Genomic DNA, 14,517 nt, shown 5'->3' with positions numbered 1-14,517 from the left:
TTGAGAAGTGAGGAGCCACAAAGGTGAAATTCCTTCACGTCCTTCACAAACAAAGCAGTGCTATCTAAAGCACGGAATGAGGAGGACCTATGAGTGTGGAGCCACCAGGCTTCTCTTTAATGAGGGATAAAGCTGTACTTTCTCTATGATCTCCCGCTAGTCTAAAGACAGACCTGTTTCTTCCCTGCAAGCCCAAAGGCAGCCATCGCACAGCATGACTTGTTTCTCCCTCAGCCACAGGACTAGTTGTGTGGGTAATGCGCATCTTGTGACAGTTATTTCTTTTTCACTCTGTTTCTTTCTTGCTCTCTTTCATTCTCTCTCTCTCACGTAATCTCGCTCACACAGAATCTCCCCCTCTCCTCTCTCTTCCCCTCTCCTCTCTCTCCCGCCCCTCTCGCTCTCAGCTTTCAGTTGTTACGGTTATATAGGTCTCTTATTCACACAGGGAATGCTCAGTTAACCTGACATTGTTCCTGCCTGCATCACAATGCAGTTACTCTGAAACACCACTTCAATCTACCTTTAGTAAATGCTTCATGTAAACCAAGTCTAACACTGACGCTTCACAGCTTATCTTAAACATGCAGGGGGAATTTCCTGTGTGTGTGTGGGTGTGTGTGGGTGTGTGTGTGATCCTCTGCTTACATATATGAATTCCTCCTCTCCATTGTGCGAAACTATGCATCCATTGTTCTCTGATTCGTCCTCAGCTTGGCTGGTACACACAAGCCTGTTAATTCCTGTTTAGTGTTTTTGATGTGCTCAGTGGAGTGACAAATAGCTCCCTCCATGCAAACAGTCTCACACCAGCTTCATTACCCCCCCAGCGAGTCACAGTACACATACTATTTGTCCCAAATGGCACCCTATTCCCTTTGTAGTGCACTATTTTTGACCAGAGCCATATGGACCTTGGTCAAAAGTAGTGCACTAAACAGGGAATAGGGTGCCATTTGGGATGCAACCTCAGCTGCTCAGGGGGAGACCATAATCCCTTCTTGGAATTCACACCCTAAACTGGTAGAAACAATGCAATATTACATAGTCAAAAATACAGCATCAAATCAAAAAATATGATTATGGTATTTATTTGTACTGCGCATATGAGGTGTGTGATCCCACCCAACTTTGAGATTATCAAGAAGCTCATATGAAGGATCCTACCTTCGCTCTGCTCAGACTCATTGGCACTGCACTAGACTGCATTGTATGTGTGTGAGTGCGACTGTGCGTGCGTGTCATATACTTCCCATTACGCTGTGTCCTGTGTCAGAACGCCCACCATCAGCACCCCCCCGTCCCCCCTCCACCTGGCTGTCTAGTTCTACTGATCATGTTGATTGTGTTTAAACACCAAACAACATCTGAACTGCCGGTATGTGTTGGACCAGTGCCTATGTCAACTCAGGATTCCTGTAAAAATAAGCTAAGCACGTCTCAAGGAAGGAGTGTATACTATATCGAGTGGTAGTCCGACTAGGTCAGAGGAGGAAACCGCTAAGCAATGTTTTTGTATAAACGAGAGCTTGACCTCAGCAATGAACACTTACACCTTATCTTTTCTCTCTCTGCAGTTCGTAAACATGTATCCCCTCTAATCTACGCCCGTTAAAACAGCATTTAAAATACCACTTATCTTTCTTTCCTCACTCTTTCTGTGAAAAGTATCTGAAAGTTTCCCGAACTTGCCGCATCTCCACATTCTATGATTAGTCTGTTTTTGTTTACAGCAGAAGTCATTGCTATGCAGATTAATAGTCTGTGTGTCATGTTGATATCTGCTCCGTCCCTCCCCTTCGCTGCTCTGTCAGTGATTGTATGGATATTGGAAATGGCTGCTCGTGAATGAAGTGGATTGCAGATGGAGCTTTTGAGAGTAGACACTGGAAATCTCATTTTGCCTCCGTATTGTTATTGCTCTGATGGCTGCTCTGAAAACGGCTTAGCTGGGTGGTTTTCTTTGGGCTGGCCCTCCACTCTCATTGCCTGTTTATATACAGACAGTACACCAGGCAGTCACAGAGTTTCCTTTACTTTACACTGTCTGTCTCAGACTGGGCTAAGGACGCCGTATCCTGTCAACACTATCCTGTCAGCCTCAGTGTTTTCAGCCAGCCACCAGGAAAGTGTGTACGTGCCTAGCTAGCTAGTAGTAAACAGCTTGGTACGTTGCCTTCATAATTGCCAGTCTAGCAGTAACAATGAGGCCTGTTTAAGATAATATCAGTGCAATGATGTGTGCGGTATTGACAGTCTGCGTGTCTATGAGACTTAATTGAATTAACTGGAAGTTGGAATTGAATATTGTGCTCCTATATGATCCTGTGGACACCTGGGGCTCTCTGTATACAGACTGTCTCATTTCCCCAGAAATGGAACCAAATCTAGCCTTCAAGCTAGAATCCTTCATTGAAACGGTAGCAAAGCGGTTTTGGTAAAAAGCTGAGGGATGAGCATGGAGAAATGGAACCACTCTCAAATTAAATGGATACAGAATGGATACAAGGACTGACCATCCATGATAGTTTAAACGAGGCTATACAGTGTTTGTTTACATTGTTTACAAACATTGTTGTTAAAAAAGCTACTATTTTGAGTTCTGATGAAGTATGACAGTTGAACTAAGCTCGTGGGGCATTTATAAGTTATATTCTTGAATGGGTATATATAATTAATTTATAAGTCAAAAAATGGATGTAGCAACTAAGGATTCCAGCTTTATGGGGGGGGGGGACATATGTGACTCTGGACAAAATATTTAATGGGGTTAAGTATAAAGGATTGTCACCTTGGGCTTAAAGCATATGTTATAGTTTATTTGATTTATTAAAGACTCCTGTAGGTATTTTATGGCTTGTGTGTGTTTCTTTATGTGTTTCCGTGTCTCTGTAAACGATCAGCTGTCCATTTCCAGCAGGAGCACACTTCATTTAGTACACTCTGCCCTTTTGCTACACAGGCCACTTCATTTAGTACACTCTGCCCTTTTGCTACACAGGCCACTTCATTTACACTGAAAGAGAGACGGGGGACAGACTTGGATGGACTTTACTAGTCAAATGATTGAGCCCACAGGCCCGAGTGTCGTTGAGGTGAAGACGCTCACACTAAGATAAGGAAACAAACAAAAGAAAACACGGCCTGTCCTGTGATAAAGGGAATAGTGCCATTTGGGACTCAACCACTGCCTGCCCTACCTACCTGCCTGTAGCCTGTTTTGTCTTCCTAGTAGCCATTAAACCCCAGCCCTGACTTATAGATGTAGTGATCTAACCACTTGGTTAGAATGGGAGGAAATGTACCTCCTGTTGGCACAGGAGGAGGGTAGTGCCATGTTGCTTTTTTAAGTTACTTTTGAAAGTTATGTTCTTGTACAAGTCTAATGTGATGTCTTGAAAGAGTCTCTTGTAGGTGCTGTAGGGGTATTGAGTATGCTGTATGTGGGTATCTATAGTGCATATTTGAGTCACTCATATCACTATCAAGTATCATCTACCATCTTGAGCCAGCAATAGTCAGCAGCAATAACCAGCAGCATTTGTATCTACTGTAGTTTTATCAAATATGTTAGTGTTAAGACAGCATATTTGAGTCACTCATATCACTCGAAAGTCCCAACCACCATCTTGAGCCAGATGGTGGGTGGGTGTGTGTGGCCCTATTGCCCCGAGCCAATAGTTTAATGATTGAGAACAAACAGTGTCTGCCACTTTCCCCTCAACATTCGCTCCGTGTCCCTGCGCCTTGCCTGGGGGGAGAGACCATGGCTGCATCCCAAATGCCACCCTATTCCCTTTTATAGTGCACTTCTTTTGACCAGGGCCAACTGTGCAGTTCAGGAAAATGGAATTGTCACTCAATTAATGAAACAGAAGTCCTTAGAGAAGCTGCTATTGAAATGTGGCAGTGGGACTCGCCTGAGGCATCTGTGATGCTGAATGTTATTCAAATGCAATTCAAGGAACATAGTGATGTCTTGGGGAATAGAATGTGAATATTGTATTTTTCATAAATATCAGCCTCTGTCTGTTTCCTTCATTGGAGAAGGGCTGCGCTCCCCTTTCTCTGTCTACACAATACCAGAACACTCATTTACGTGTAACCCACAGCATCCCAAACCTATTTCTTGTTCAGAAACCAATTCACAACCCATAACTCCTATTAAGCATAGGACACGTTCCTATGAGACATGCTCTGTAGCCACTGTGAGCCTAGTGTGAAGGACAACAGGTCTGAGGTACAGACAGACAGCGTACCGCCTCCCCACCCCACCACTGTATGTTCCCCGCTCAGCAGCAAACAGTGCACTGTCATGGCAACAATTACTGTCTACCCGTATAACCGACGGTTATGGATGAAGAACGTCATGAAAATAAAATAAGTCATAACAGGTCAAGAAAAATAACCGTCATCTAAAATGTAATGATCGTCACAGCCCTCATTTTAATACTGATGAGGCGAGCCATTGCCGTGGCTGCTGTTGCCGTGGATCCTCCGCCTTCTCCGGTGTCGCTGGTGTCTCTTTCTCTAGGTCTCCTGAGTCCCTCCTGAGTCCTGGCTCTACTGAGACAGAAGATATACAGATGGTTAAAGGGCTTTGTGCATTTTCAAAGGAGAGCAGCACCTATCATGTCTTCCTGGCCATTTTTTCAGGTTTGAATAGCAGCAAATACATAGGCTGTAATGGGGGCCTTTATGTAGGTTACCGGTCTGCTTACCATTTTGAATGATTTAAACCATAGCACTCATTTCGGTGTGGAATGGAACATCATTCAACGTCTGTTCAAATAGGACTCCAGAGACTTGGTTTGATGGGATGTTGCTGTCATAGAGATCCTATAAATCAATATAGGAGTTCTACAGTGGGGGAAAAAAGTATTTAGTCAGCCACCAATTGTGCAAGTTCTCCCACTTAAAAAGATGAGAGAGGCCTGTAATTTTCATCATAGGTACACGTCAACTATGACAGACAAAATGAGAAAATGTTTTCCTGAAAATCACATTGTAGGATTTTTAATGAATTATTTTGCAAATTATGGTGGAAAATGAGTATTTGGTCAATAACAAGTTTCTCAATACTTTGTTATATACCCTTTGTTGGCAATGACACAGGTCAAACGTTTTCTGTAAGTCTTCACAAGGTTTTCACACACTGTTGCTGGTATTTTGGCCCATTCCTCCATGCAGATCTCCTCTAGAGCAGTGATGTTTTGGGGCTGTCGCTGGGCAACACGGACTTTCAACTCCCTCCAAAGATTTTCTATGGGGTTGAGATCTGGAGATGGAAGGAGGTTTTCACTCAAAATCTCACGATACATGGCCCCATTCATTCTTTCCTTTACACGGATCAGTCGTCCTGGTCCCTTTGCAGAAAAACAGCCCCAAAGCATGATGTTTCCACTCCCATGCTTCACAGTAGGTATGGTGTTCTTTGGATGCAACTCAGCATTCTTTGTCCTCCAAAGACGACGAGTTGAGTTTTTACCAAAAAGTTATATTTTGGTTTAATCTGACCATATGACATTCTCCCAATCCTCTTCTGGATCATCCAAATGCACTCTAGCAAACTTCAGACGGGCCTGGACATGTACTGGCTTAAGCAGGGGGACACGTCTGTCACTGCAGGATTTGAGTCCCTGGCGGCGTAGTGTGTTACTGATGGTAGGCTTTGTTACTTTGGTCCCAGCTCTCTGCAGGTCATTCACTAGGTCCCCCCGTGTGGTTCTGGGATTTTTGCTCACCGTTCTTGTGATCATTTTGACCCCACGGGGTGAGATCTGGCGTGGAGCTCCAGATCGAGGGAGATTATCAGTGGTCTTGTATGTCTTCCATTTCCTAATAATTGCTCCCACAGTTGATTTCTTCAAACCAAGCTGCTTACCTATTGCAGATTCAGTCTTCCCAGCCTGGTGCAGGTCTACAATTTTGTTTCTGGTGTCCTTTGACAGCTCTTTGGTCTTGGCCATAGTGGAGTTTGGAGTGTGACTGTTTGAGGTTGTGGACAGGTGTCTTTTATACTGATAACAAGTTCAAACAGGTGCCATTAATACAGGTAACGAGTGGATGACAGAGGAGCCTCTTAAAGAAGAAGTTACAGGTCTGTGAGAGCCAGAAATCTTGCTTGTTTGTAGGTGACCAAATACTTATTTTCCACCATAATTTGCAAATAAATTCATTAAAAATCCTACAATGTGATTTTTCTGGAATTTCTTTCCTCAATTTGTCTGTCATAGTTGACGTGTACCTATGATGAAAATTACAGGCCTCTCTCATCTTTTTAAGTGGGAGAACTTGCACAATTGGTGGCTGACTAAATACTTTTTCCCCCCACTGTATATGTCATTCTATTGGCTGTTGTCTTGTGTTTTGCAGGACGAGGAGAACAGCAGGATCGAGCCGATTGGCCGAGCTGATTCCTGTATGGACCACACCCCTGTGAGGTCCCTAGAGTAAGTCCCTCAGAAAGTTGTCTAATTACAGACAGAGGACTATACGTCCCAAATGGTACCCTATTCCCTGTATAGAATATTGGAATATTGGTGAATATACACTACTGGTCAACATTTTTAGAACACCTACTCATTCAAGGGTTTTTCTTTCTTTTTACTATTTTCTACATTGTAGAATAATAGTGAAGACATCAAAACTATGAAATTACACATATGGAGTCATGTAGTAACCAAAAAAGTATTAAACAAAATATTTGAGATTCTTCAAATAGTCACCCTTTGGCTTGATGACAGCTTTGCACACTCTTGGCATTCTCTCAACCAGCTTCATGAGGTAGTCACCTGGAATGCATTTCAGTTAACAGGTGTGCCTTCTTAAAAGTTAATTTGTGGAATTTCTTTCCTTCTTAATGCGTTTGAGCTAATCAGTTGTGTTGTGACAAGGTCGAGGGTGGTATACAGAAGATGGCCCTATTTGGTCAAAGACCAAGTCCATATTATGGCAAGAACAGCTCAAATAAGCAAAGAGAAATGACAGTCCATCATTACGTTAAGACATGAAGGTCAGTCAATCCGGAAAATGTCAAGAACTTTGAAAGTTTCTTCAAGTGCAGTCGCAAAAACCATCAAGCGCTATGATGAAACTGGCTCTCATGAGGACCGCCACAGGAATGGAAGACCCTGAGTTACCTCTGCTGCAGAGGATAAGTTCATTAGAGTTACCAGCATCAGAAATTGCAGCCCAAATGAATGCTTCAAAGAGTTCAAGTAACAGACACATCTCAACATCAACTGTTCAGAGGAGACTGCGTGAATCAGGCCTTCATGGTCGAATTGCTGCAAAGAAACCACTACTAAAGGACACCAATAATAAGAAGAGACCTGCTTGGGCCAAGAAACACGAGCGGTGGACATTAGACCGGTGGATATTTGTCCTTTGGTCTGGAGTCCAAATTTGAGATTTTTGGTTCCAACCGCCGTGTCTTTGTGAGACGCGGTGTGGGTGAACGGATCATCTCCGCATATGTGGTTCCCACAGTAAAGCATAGAGGAGAAGGAGTTATGGTGTGGGGGTGCTTTGCTGGTGACACTGTCTGTGATTTATTTAGAATTCAAGGCACACTTAACCAGCGTGGCTACCACAGCATTCTGCAGCGATATGCCATCCCATTTGGTTTGGGCTTAGTGGGACTATCATTTGTTTTTCAACAGGACAATGACCCAACACACCTCCAGGCTGTGTAAGGGCTATTTTACCAAGAAGGAGAGTGATGGAGTGCTGCATCAGATGACCTGGCCTCCACAATCCCCCGACCTCAACCAAATTGAGATGGTTTGGGAATAGTCGGACCGCAGAGTGAAGGAAAAGAAGCCAACAAGTGCTCAGCATATGTGGGAACTCTTTCAAGACTGTTGGAAAAGCATTCCAGGTGAAGCTGGTTGAGAGAATGCCAAGAGTGTGCAAAGCTGTCATCAAGGCAAAGGGTGGCTATTTGAAGAATCTCAAATATAAAATATATTTTGATTTGTTGAACGCTTTTTTGGTTACTACATGATTCCATATGTGTTATTTCATAGTTTTGATGTCTTCACTATTGTTCTACAATGTCGAAAAATAAGGAAAAACCCTCGAATTAGTAGGTGTTCTAAAACTTTTGACAGGTAGTGTACCCACTATATAGTGAAAAGGGTGCCATTTGGGATATATCCAGGGCTCTTGGTCCTGCCTCTGTCTCAACCTAACTACCTCTCTGATCACCTGATGTTGATCACTAACAAGTAAAGGAGAATGAATACCAGTTAACTACCTAAAACCTCTAAGCTGAACCTAATCAAACACTACTGCTACTATCTTTTCTTCTCCATGTTGTAATTCATTGTAAATAATATTTTTAGATTCATGCCAGGAAAATCTATGGAGAAAATCTTTTTAAACCCCTTGCTAATGTTCGTTGTGGAACTCGAGTAAACCAAACATCATCATAACCATGAAACTTACCCATGTACTGATCCATTGTCATGGTGATATTAATAACACTTGTATTGTTTTCTAACTGTCATCTCTCTTGCATGCCTCCAGTCTAATGTGCAGGTACAGTATGTTGTTGATATTATTTCACCCAATAAGGACGGTTTCCCCACCTACCAAAACAATACAATGATGTTGTTTGTATGTATATTAGCTTTATCCTACAGGAAACAGAAACACGTCTGCAAGTCACCAAGCTATGGAAAGTCAATGGGTTAGAGGTCAAAGAACACAAGAACAACAATGTTTAAAAACAAATTGACTGAATATAACTAAGGCTTATTTAAAAATATTGAAATTATAAAAATCTAAATAATATCTGGATTATTTTTTTATTATCTAAAAGTATCTGAAATATATGTATAGATATATGTACAAATATGTAAACATAGTATGTATGGAAAACTACCTTGACTCTCATTAGATCTGGGTTCTGAATGATGCGTTTCTGTGACCTGGGATGTTGGGAGAAGCCCTGCTGTGACGTTAATACCTAGTGCTTCAGATAGACACATGTTTTATTCATTTCTGCTCTATTTGTTATGGTTTCTTCCACCTTCCTTATTTCCAGTTTTTTTGCCCATATGTGGTCTCACCCTCTCACCCCCTCATCCATCATTGTCTCACAGTGACATTGTAAAGCTGGTAGAAGTCTCCAATGATGGTGGGCCCTTGGGGATCCATGTAGTACCTTTCAGTGCCCGGGACCGCAGGTAAAGTCTTCCCACTGTTATAGCACCTGACAGACAGGCAGCAGGCTCACTGATGATATAATATAATATAATAATATGCCATTTAGCAGACGCTTTTATCCAAAGCGACTTACAGTCATGCGTGCATAATTTTTTTTTGTGTATGGGTGGTCCCGGGGATCGAACCCACTACCTTGGCGTTACAAGCGCCGTGCTCTACCAGCTGAGCTACAGAGGACCACAGGCATGACACTGCCACACTTGGGGAGGGATGGAGAGGGGGGGGGGAGGAGCGGGAGACAGACAGACAGGGAGGGAGAGCAACCTTTACATCATGTAAAATACTTCAGACAGGAGTCACGGAGGAACATGCCAGTCACCTGCAAACACTGAACCACCATGATTGATCACTGAAACTAGCTAATCACTTCATGATGTGTGAGCATGACATGTATGGGGTGTAGGTCCATGTGTACAACACACACACTAGACAGACACTACACACTCTACAAATTACACATGGACCTACACCCCATACATGTCATGCTCACACATCATGAAGTGATTAGCTAGTTTCAGTGATCAATCATGGTGGTTCAGTGTTTGCAGGTGACTGGCATGTTCCTCCGTGACTCCTGTCTGAAGTATTTTACATGATGTAAAGGTTGCACTGAGCAGTCCATACACATTTCAGTCCACATGCATGTCTCAGAAGATGTAATGGAATCATTTATTTACTGGTCCAGCTCTTTCACATATGTCCACTAGCACAGACCTAGGGTTACAGTTCCTAGACTGGTCACAGATCTGTTTGTGCTGTCATGTCAACTTCTTGTCATGCCAAACAGGACAAGAAGTGGCATGATAGCGTAAACAGACTGGTACCCAGGCTAGGTTATTCCCTCCAGATTCAGAGAATCTTCCAACTGAAGTTCTGGAAAAGCTGGGGATTTTGGGGAAGGCATCTCAGTGTGTCTACATACCTGTGAATAATAAGTTATGTTTGAATAGTTTTAGCACATTTATGGTAATTTGGTTGATTTACATTGAACCCTGGCCTACTCGGTATTCAATATTTCAGTGAAGTCAGCATTGTTTAGCAGTCAGGAAGCCTGGAGGAGGTTTACTATGGCGGATTACTGCACTGACAGCCGTCACAACTGAGGGCTTCCTGAACTCAAATGTGATGGAGCAGCATTTCTCTAAGTCCTACGTGTTACTGTACACCTGACAATTTTTCCTGTCAGAATGATCATGTTTTGCATTAGGCAGTTCAGTCAGGAGCTAAATGTTGGAGTTCAGGTAGGAAAAAACTAGCACACCTACCTATAGCAACTAGACCCATGCACTTACATACTGTTTTGGAAGTCAGAAGAAAATACACTTTCAGAATTAGAACTGACAAACATAACGCCAGAAATAAGACCAATTAGAAATTAAACATGAGTCTCTCATATCTCACACCCACTTAGCCACAAAAAAAGTATTAAAATGTATGCACTCACTACTGTAAATCGCTCTGGATAAGAGCGTCTGCTAAATGACTAAAATTTCAATTAAAACCATACCTCAATCAGTGTTAGCCAGTGGCCTCAGTGAGGATGCAGATTACATGGAGGACATGTTGCTACGGTAAAGTGTTAGTCATGTAGAGCCTAGACGTTTGCTGTAAAGCTTCAGTAGATCTCTTCCCAGGCCTGCTCTAAGTCTCATTTTGAACCCTGAGGCCTCTTGAACAGCTGCCAGCAGTATTAAACCATCGTCTGCTTCTGAATGTTTCCAGGACTCTAGGCCTGTTGGTCAAGCGCCTGGAGAGGGGAGGCAAGGCGGAGCAGCAGGGTCTGTTCCAGGAGAACGACTGCATCGTACGCATTAATAATGGAGACCTGCGTAACATCCATTTCGAACAGTAAGACACCTGTACCTACCGACCGGGGGGGACCAGCGGCCCTGAGCCTCCTGCGCGCCAGTCCCTCCCCTGCTCCTCTCCCTTCCTCTCCCCTCCACGGCTCTGTCTTCTAACCAAAGCAGGGCCTCTGCTGCCGCCGCTGTCTGTTGCAAAGCTGACCTCGTTCCTGTTTGACTCCTCCTAGGTTGATCCTACTGTTGGGTCTTGGTAAAATGGAGGCTGGCTGCCATTCCTCTCAGCCTCGGTCCTCTCCATACCTTCAATCCTTTCTATATCCCCATATATATCTATCAGCTCCATCGGCTGCTATGAATACTAACCCCTCCCTGTTTGACTCTTAGGTCAAACCTACCTTCAGTAGGCGCTACCCTCTCAGCATCCATTGCTTTGTCTAGCAGCTCCATTGGCTCCCTAAATACCACTGCTTAACTTCCATAGCTTCTGATTTTCAGTGATCTGTCTCTCTCTCTCTCCCTCAGCTCCTCTGTCTGACCAGATCCTAACACCCTAGCTAACTGCTGCTGCCTCCCATCCCGCTCTGCTGCAGATACTGTTCCATAGAAATAGAATGAGTACTTCGTGCTTTACGCCTATGGGTACACTCAAAATGGCCACCCATTATGGTGTCATTGACTTGAATGGGGAGCCCATTCTATTCATTCTAGTTCTGTGTTGTACAGCTAAAGCTTCTGAATAGAATGTTAAATCTCTCTTTATACTCTGTGGTCTACTGTATATCTATGGCAGCGTAAACGGGCTGCTCCAAATGTTGTGCTTTTCAGGATTTTCTGTGCACACACTCACTCACAATAACCTATGGCTATACTATAGCCCTCCCACCCCCTTCCTTAAAGATATAACAGAGATGCTTTTCGGACATTTAGCATGTGTAAAACTCTGTCAGTTTTGATATATTTAATTCAACCCCAGTAAGTAACTGGAAACAGTTGTCTGGGACTTGATCTAGGCTGAAATTGATATCCGTTTCCTTTGGGAATATTATTAGTGGCTGGGAAAACGGCTAGGAATTTTGACAAGGAATTGCAGGGTCATTGGGAGTGGGGTTATGATGTCTGTTCAGCAGTTTTTTGAGAGTGGAGATCTGTCTACATCCCAAATGGCAACCTATCCCTGATAGTACACTGCTTTTGACTAGAGCCCTATAGCCCCTGCCATTGGGGGCGCATCTGAGATTACTAGCAAAGTCAACTTTACTGTACTGTAACAGGTGTGGCTAACAAGACTCCTGCTATGGTAACATTACACTCAATAGATGTTTTCAGTTCACACCTACCTTACCTCATGTTGAAGGGGTTTAAAAGGATTTTTCTCCTAATCATTCTATAGAAAGCCCATTCCTTTCATCTGTAGCTAAATGAGGGATTACAGTACATGATAAAACCTGGCAAGCCTATTCTAAAGCTATACATTGTTACTTTCTACAAGCTTTAATCACTGCTAAACAGTGCAGGTAGACCACCACTAGTGTACGTGTAACGTGTATGCGTGATCCACCAGCCCTGTTTTGACTGTAGGGTTGCAAAATTCCAGTAACTTTCCGAAACCCCCCAGGTTTTGGATGATTCAGGATTTCCTGCTTTTATTTCACATGATTCCTGGAATCTTCCAACGGGATTTCTAGAAAACCTGGGAATGTTGGGAAAATTACCGGGATTTTGCCACCCTAGTAAGCTGACTGTTGTTTTGGTTCTGCCTCCCTCAGAGCCCAAAACATGTTCCGCCAGGCCATGCGTTCCCCGGTCATCATGTTCCACGTGGTTCCCAACCTGATGAAGGCCCAGTACGAGCAGCTGTCACACAGCGAGAGGAACCCCAACATGGCCTACTCCTCTGGACGCTTCAGCCCCGACTCCCTAGCTAGCGAGAGAGGCAGCACCACCTCAGGCCTGGACCACACCCCACAGGTCTCTCTATATGTTTTTCTATATTCTCTGTCATTGCTTTTATAATGCAAGGCAAATTTCTGTGAAAACAGACAATAAAATGCTGTCTAATCTTACATCACAGTCCCGTGGTCCCCACCCCCACCCACACCCGGAGCAGGTCGACGCCTACACCCCTCTACCTCACCCCCTTGGGGGCTCCATGGGCAAGCCCCCATCAGGCCATGCCCCCTCCCCTCACAGGGTGCTAAACTCAACCCCCACGGCGGGCTTCACCAAAAAGGTTGGCAGGAGACTCAACATCCAGCTCAAGAAAGGTCAGCATCCAACACACACACACACCTAAAGATCAGCATTTGTTTAACCTCCGTAGGACCGTGAGTTTTTCCTGACTGTGGCATGACCAAGGTCCAGAGTTTTTCCAGGTCAGGTCATGTGGTCAGGAAAAGCTCCTGGTCCTACATATTGAATGATCTGAATCCATGCTTCACAGAGGTGGTTTGTGATTGGCCCAACAGAGAAAGCATAGCTTTCTGAGAGACTGAGAAGCTGAATTTAGCTTCTCAGCCTCTCAGAAGAAAAATAACTAGTGTTTAGGTTTGTGTGATGAAGTTGGATAAAGAAACAATTCTTCTATTTGGGACTTCAAAGAAGAGAATAGCAAATTGTGTGGTTTAAAAAGTATATTCATAGTACATTGTCTTCAAAATAAACACATACGAGTCTCAACTCATTGATCTGTTTATGAACAGACACACATATCAGAATCATTCAATGTAGCCTTAAATGTGAATAAAGATGGCCAAAAGGCCTCCCACTTTTGCCTGAAACGGTGGAGAGAAAATGTGTTTCAGATTGATTCATTCATTCCTAATTAAACACATCTCCGGGGTGTATGCAGTGACTGACAGCTGGACAGAGTTGGCCCACACAGTCCTCTGCAATAGGAGACACGCGGGCAGGCAGGCCATAGGAGACCAGTTGTGTGTGCCTGCACAGGCAACTGGGGGAGCCAGAGGGCTTGTTGCTAGGCAGCCACTCGTCTGTGTAGTGTGCACTGTGTCAAAAAGCTTGTTGAAGATCGAAAGGCCTGCTTCAAATGGCATCCCAAACAGCACCCTATTCGCTATAGTGCACCATTTTTTACCAGAGCCCTATTGCACTATTTGTGACAGCAGCCCGTAGGGCTCTGGTCAAAAGTAGTGCACTATATAGGGAATAGGGTGCCATTTATACAATCCCCACACTCCACAACCAGGTGTCTATCATAATATTAGGTTTTCTATTCACTTCCTTTTGAAAGGAGGCTTACATAAACATAGCACTGTTAATAACATACACAGCCCCTGGCTTGTTTGTTGTGTTTTGAGTGCAGCAGACTAAACCTTATTTGGTGGATAGATTTACTTGGCTTGTTGACATCTTAAAGGGATACTTCAGGATTTTGGCAATGAAGACTTTTATCTACTTCCCCAGAGTCTGATGAACTTGTGGATACCATTTTTATGTCTGTATGCAGTTTGAAGGAAGT

The 14,517-nt window shown here is 43.6% G+C and overlaps 1 protein-coding gene across 1 annotated transcript in view; it reads left to right on the top strand.

The window, feature by feature from the left end:
- LOC121535161 (partitioning defective 3 homolog) overlaps window positions 1-14,517 on the top strand; it is a 222,031-nt gene that overhangs the window by 105,428 nt on the left and 102,086 nt on the right. Inside the window, 5 exon segments of the mRNA XM_041841940.2 lie at window positions 6,376-6,452; window positions 9,111-9,194; window positions 10,957-11,082; window positions 12,806-13,007; window positions 13,111-13,303. Coding sequence (XP_041697874.2) covers window positions 6,376-6,452; window positions 9,111-9,194; window positions 10,957-11,082; window positions 12,806-13,007; window positions 13,111-13,303 — 682 coding nt within the window.

Source organism: Coregonus clupeaformis, chromosome 21 (genome assembly GCF_020615455.1).
Source record: "Coregonus clupeaformis isolate EN_2021a chromosome 21, ASM2061545v1, whole genome shotgun sequence".
Taxonomy (NCBI): domain Eukaryota; kingdom Metazoa; phylum Chordata; class Actinopteri; order Salmoniformes; family Salmonidae; genus Coregonus; species Coregonus clupeaformis.
This window is presented reverse-complemented; position numbering and strand designations above follow the sequence as displayed.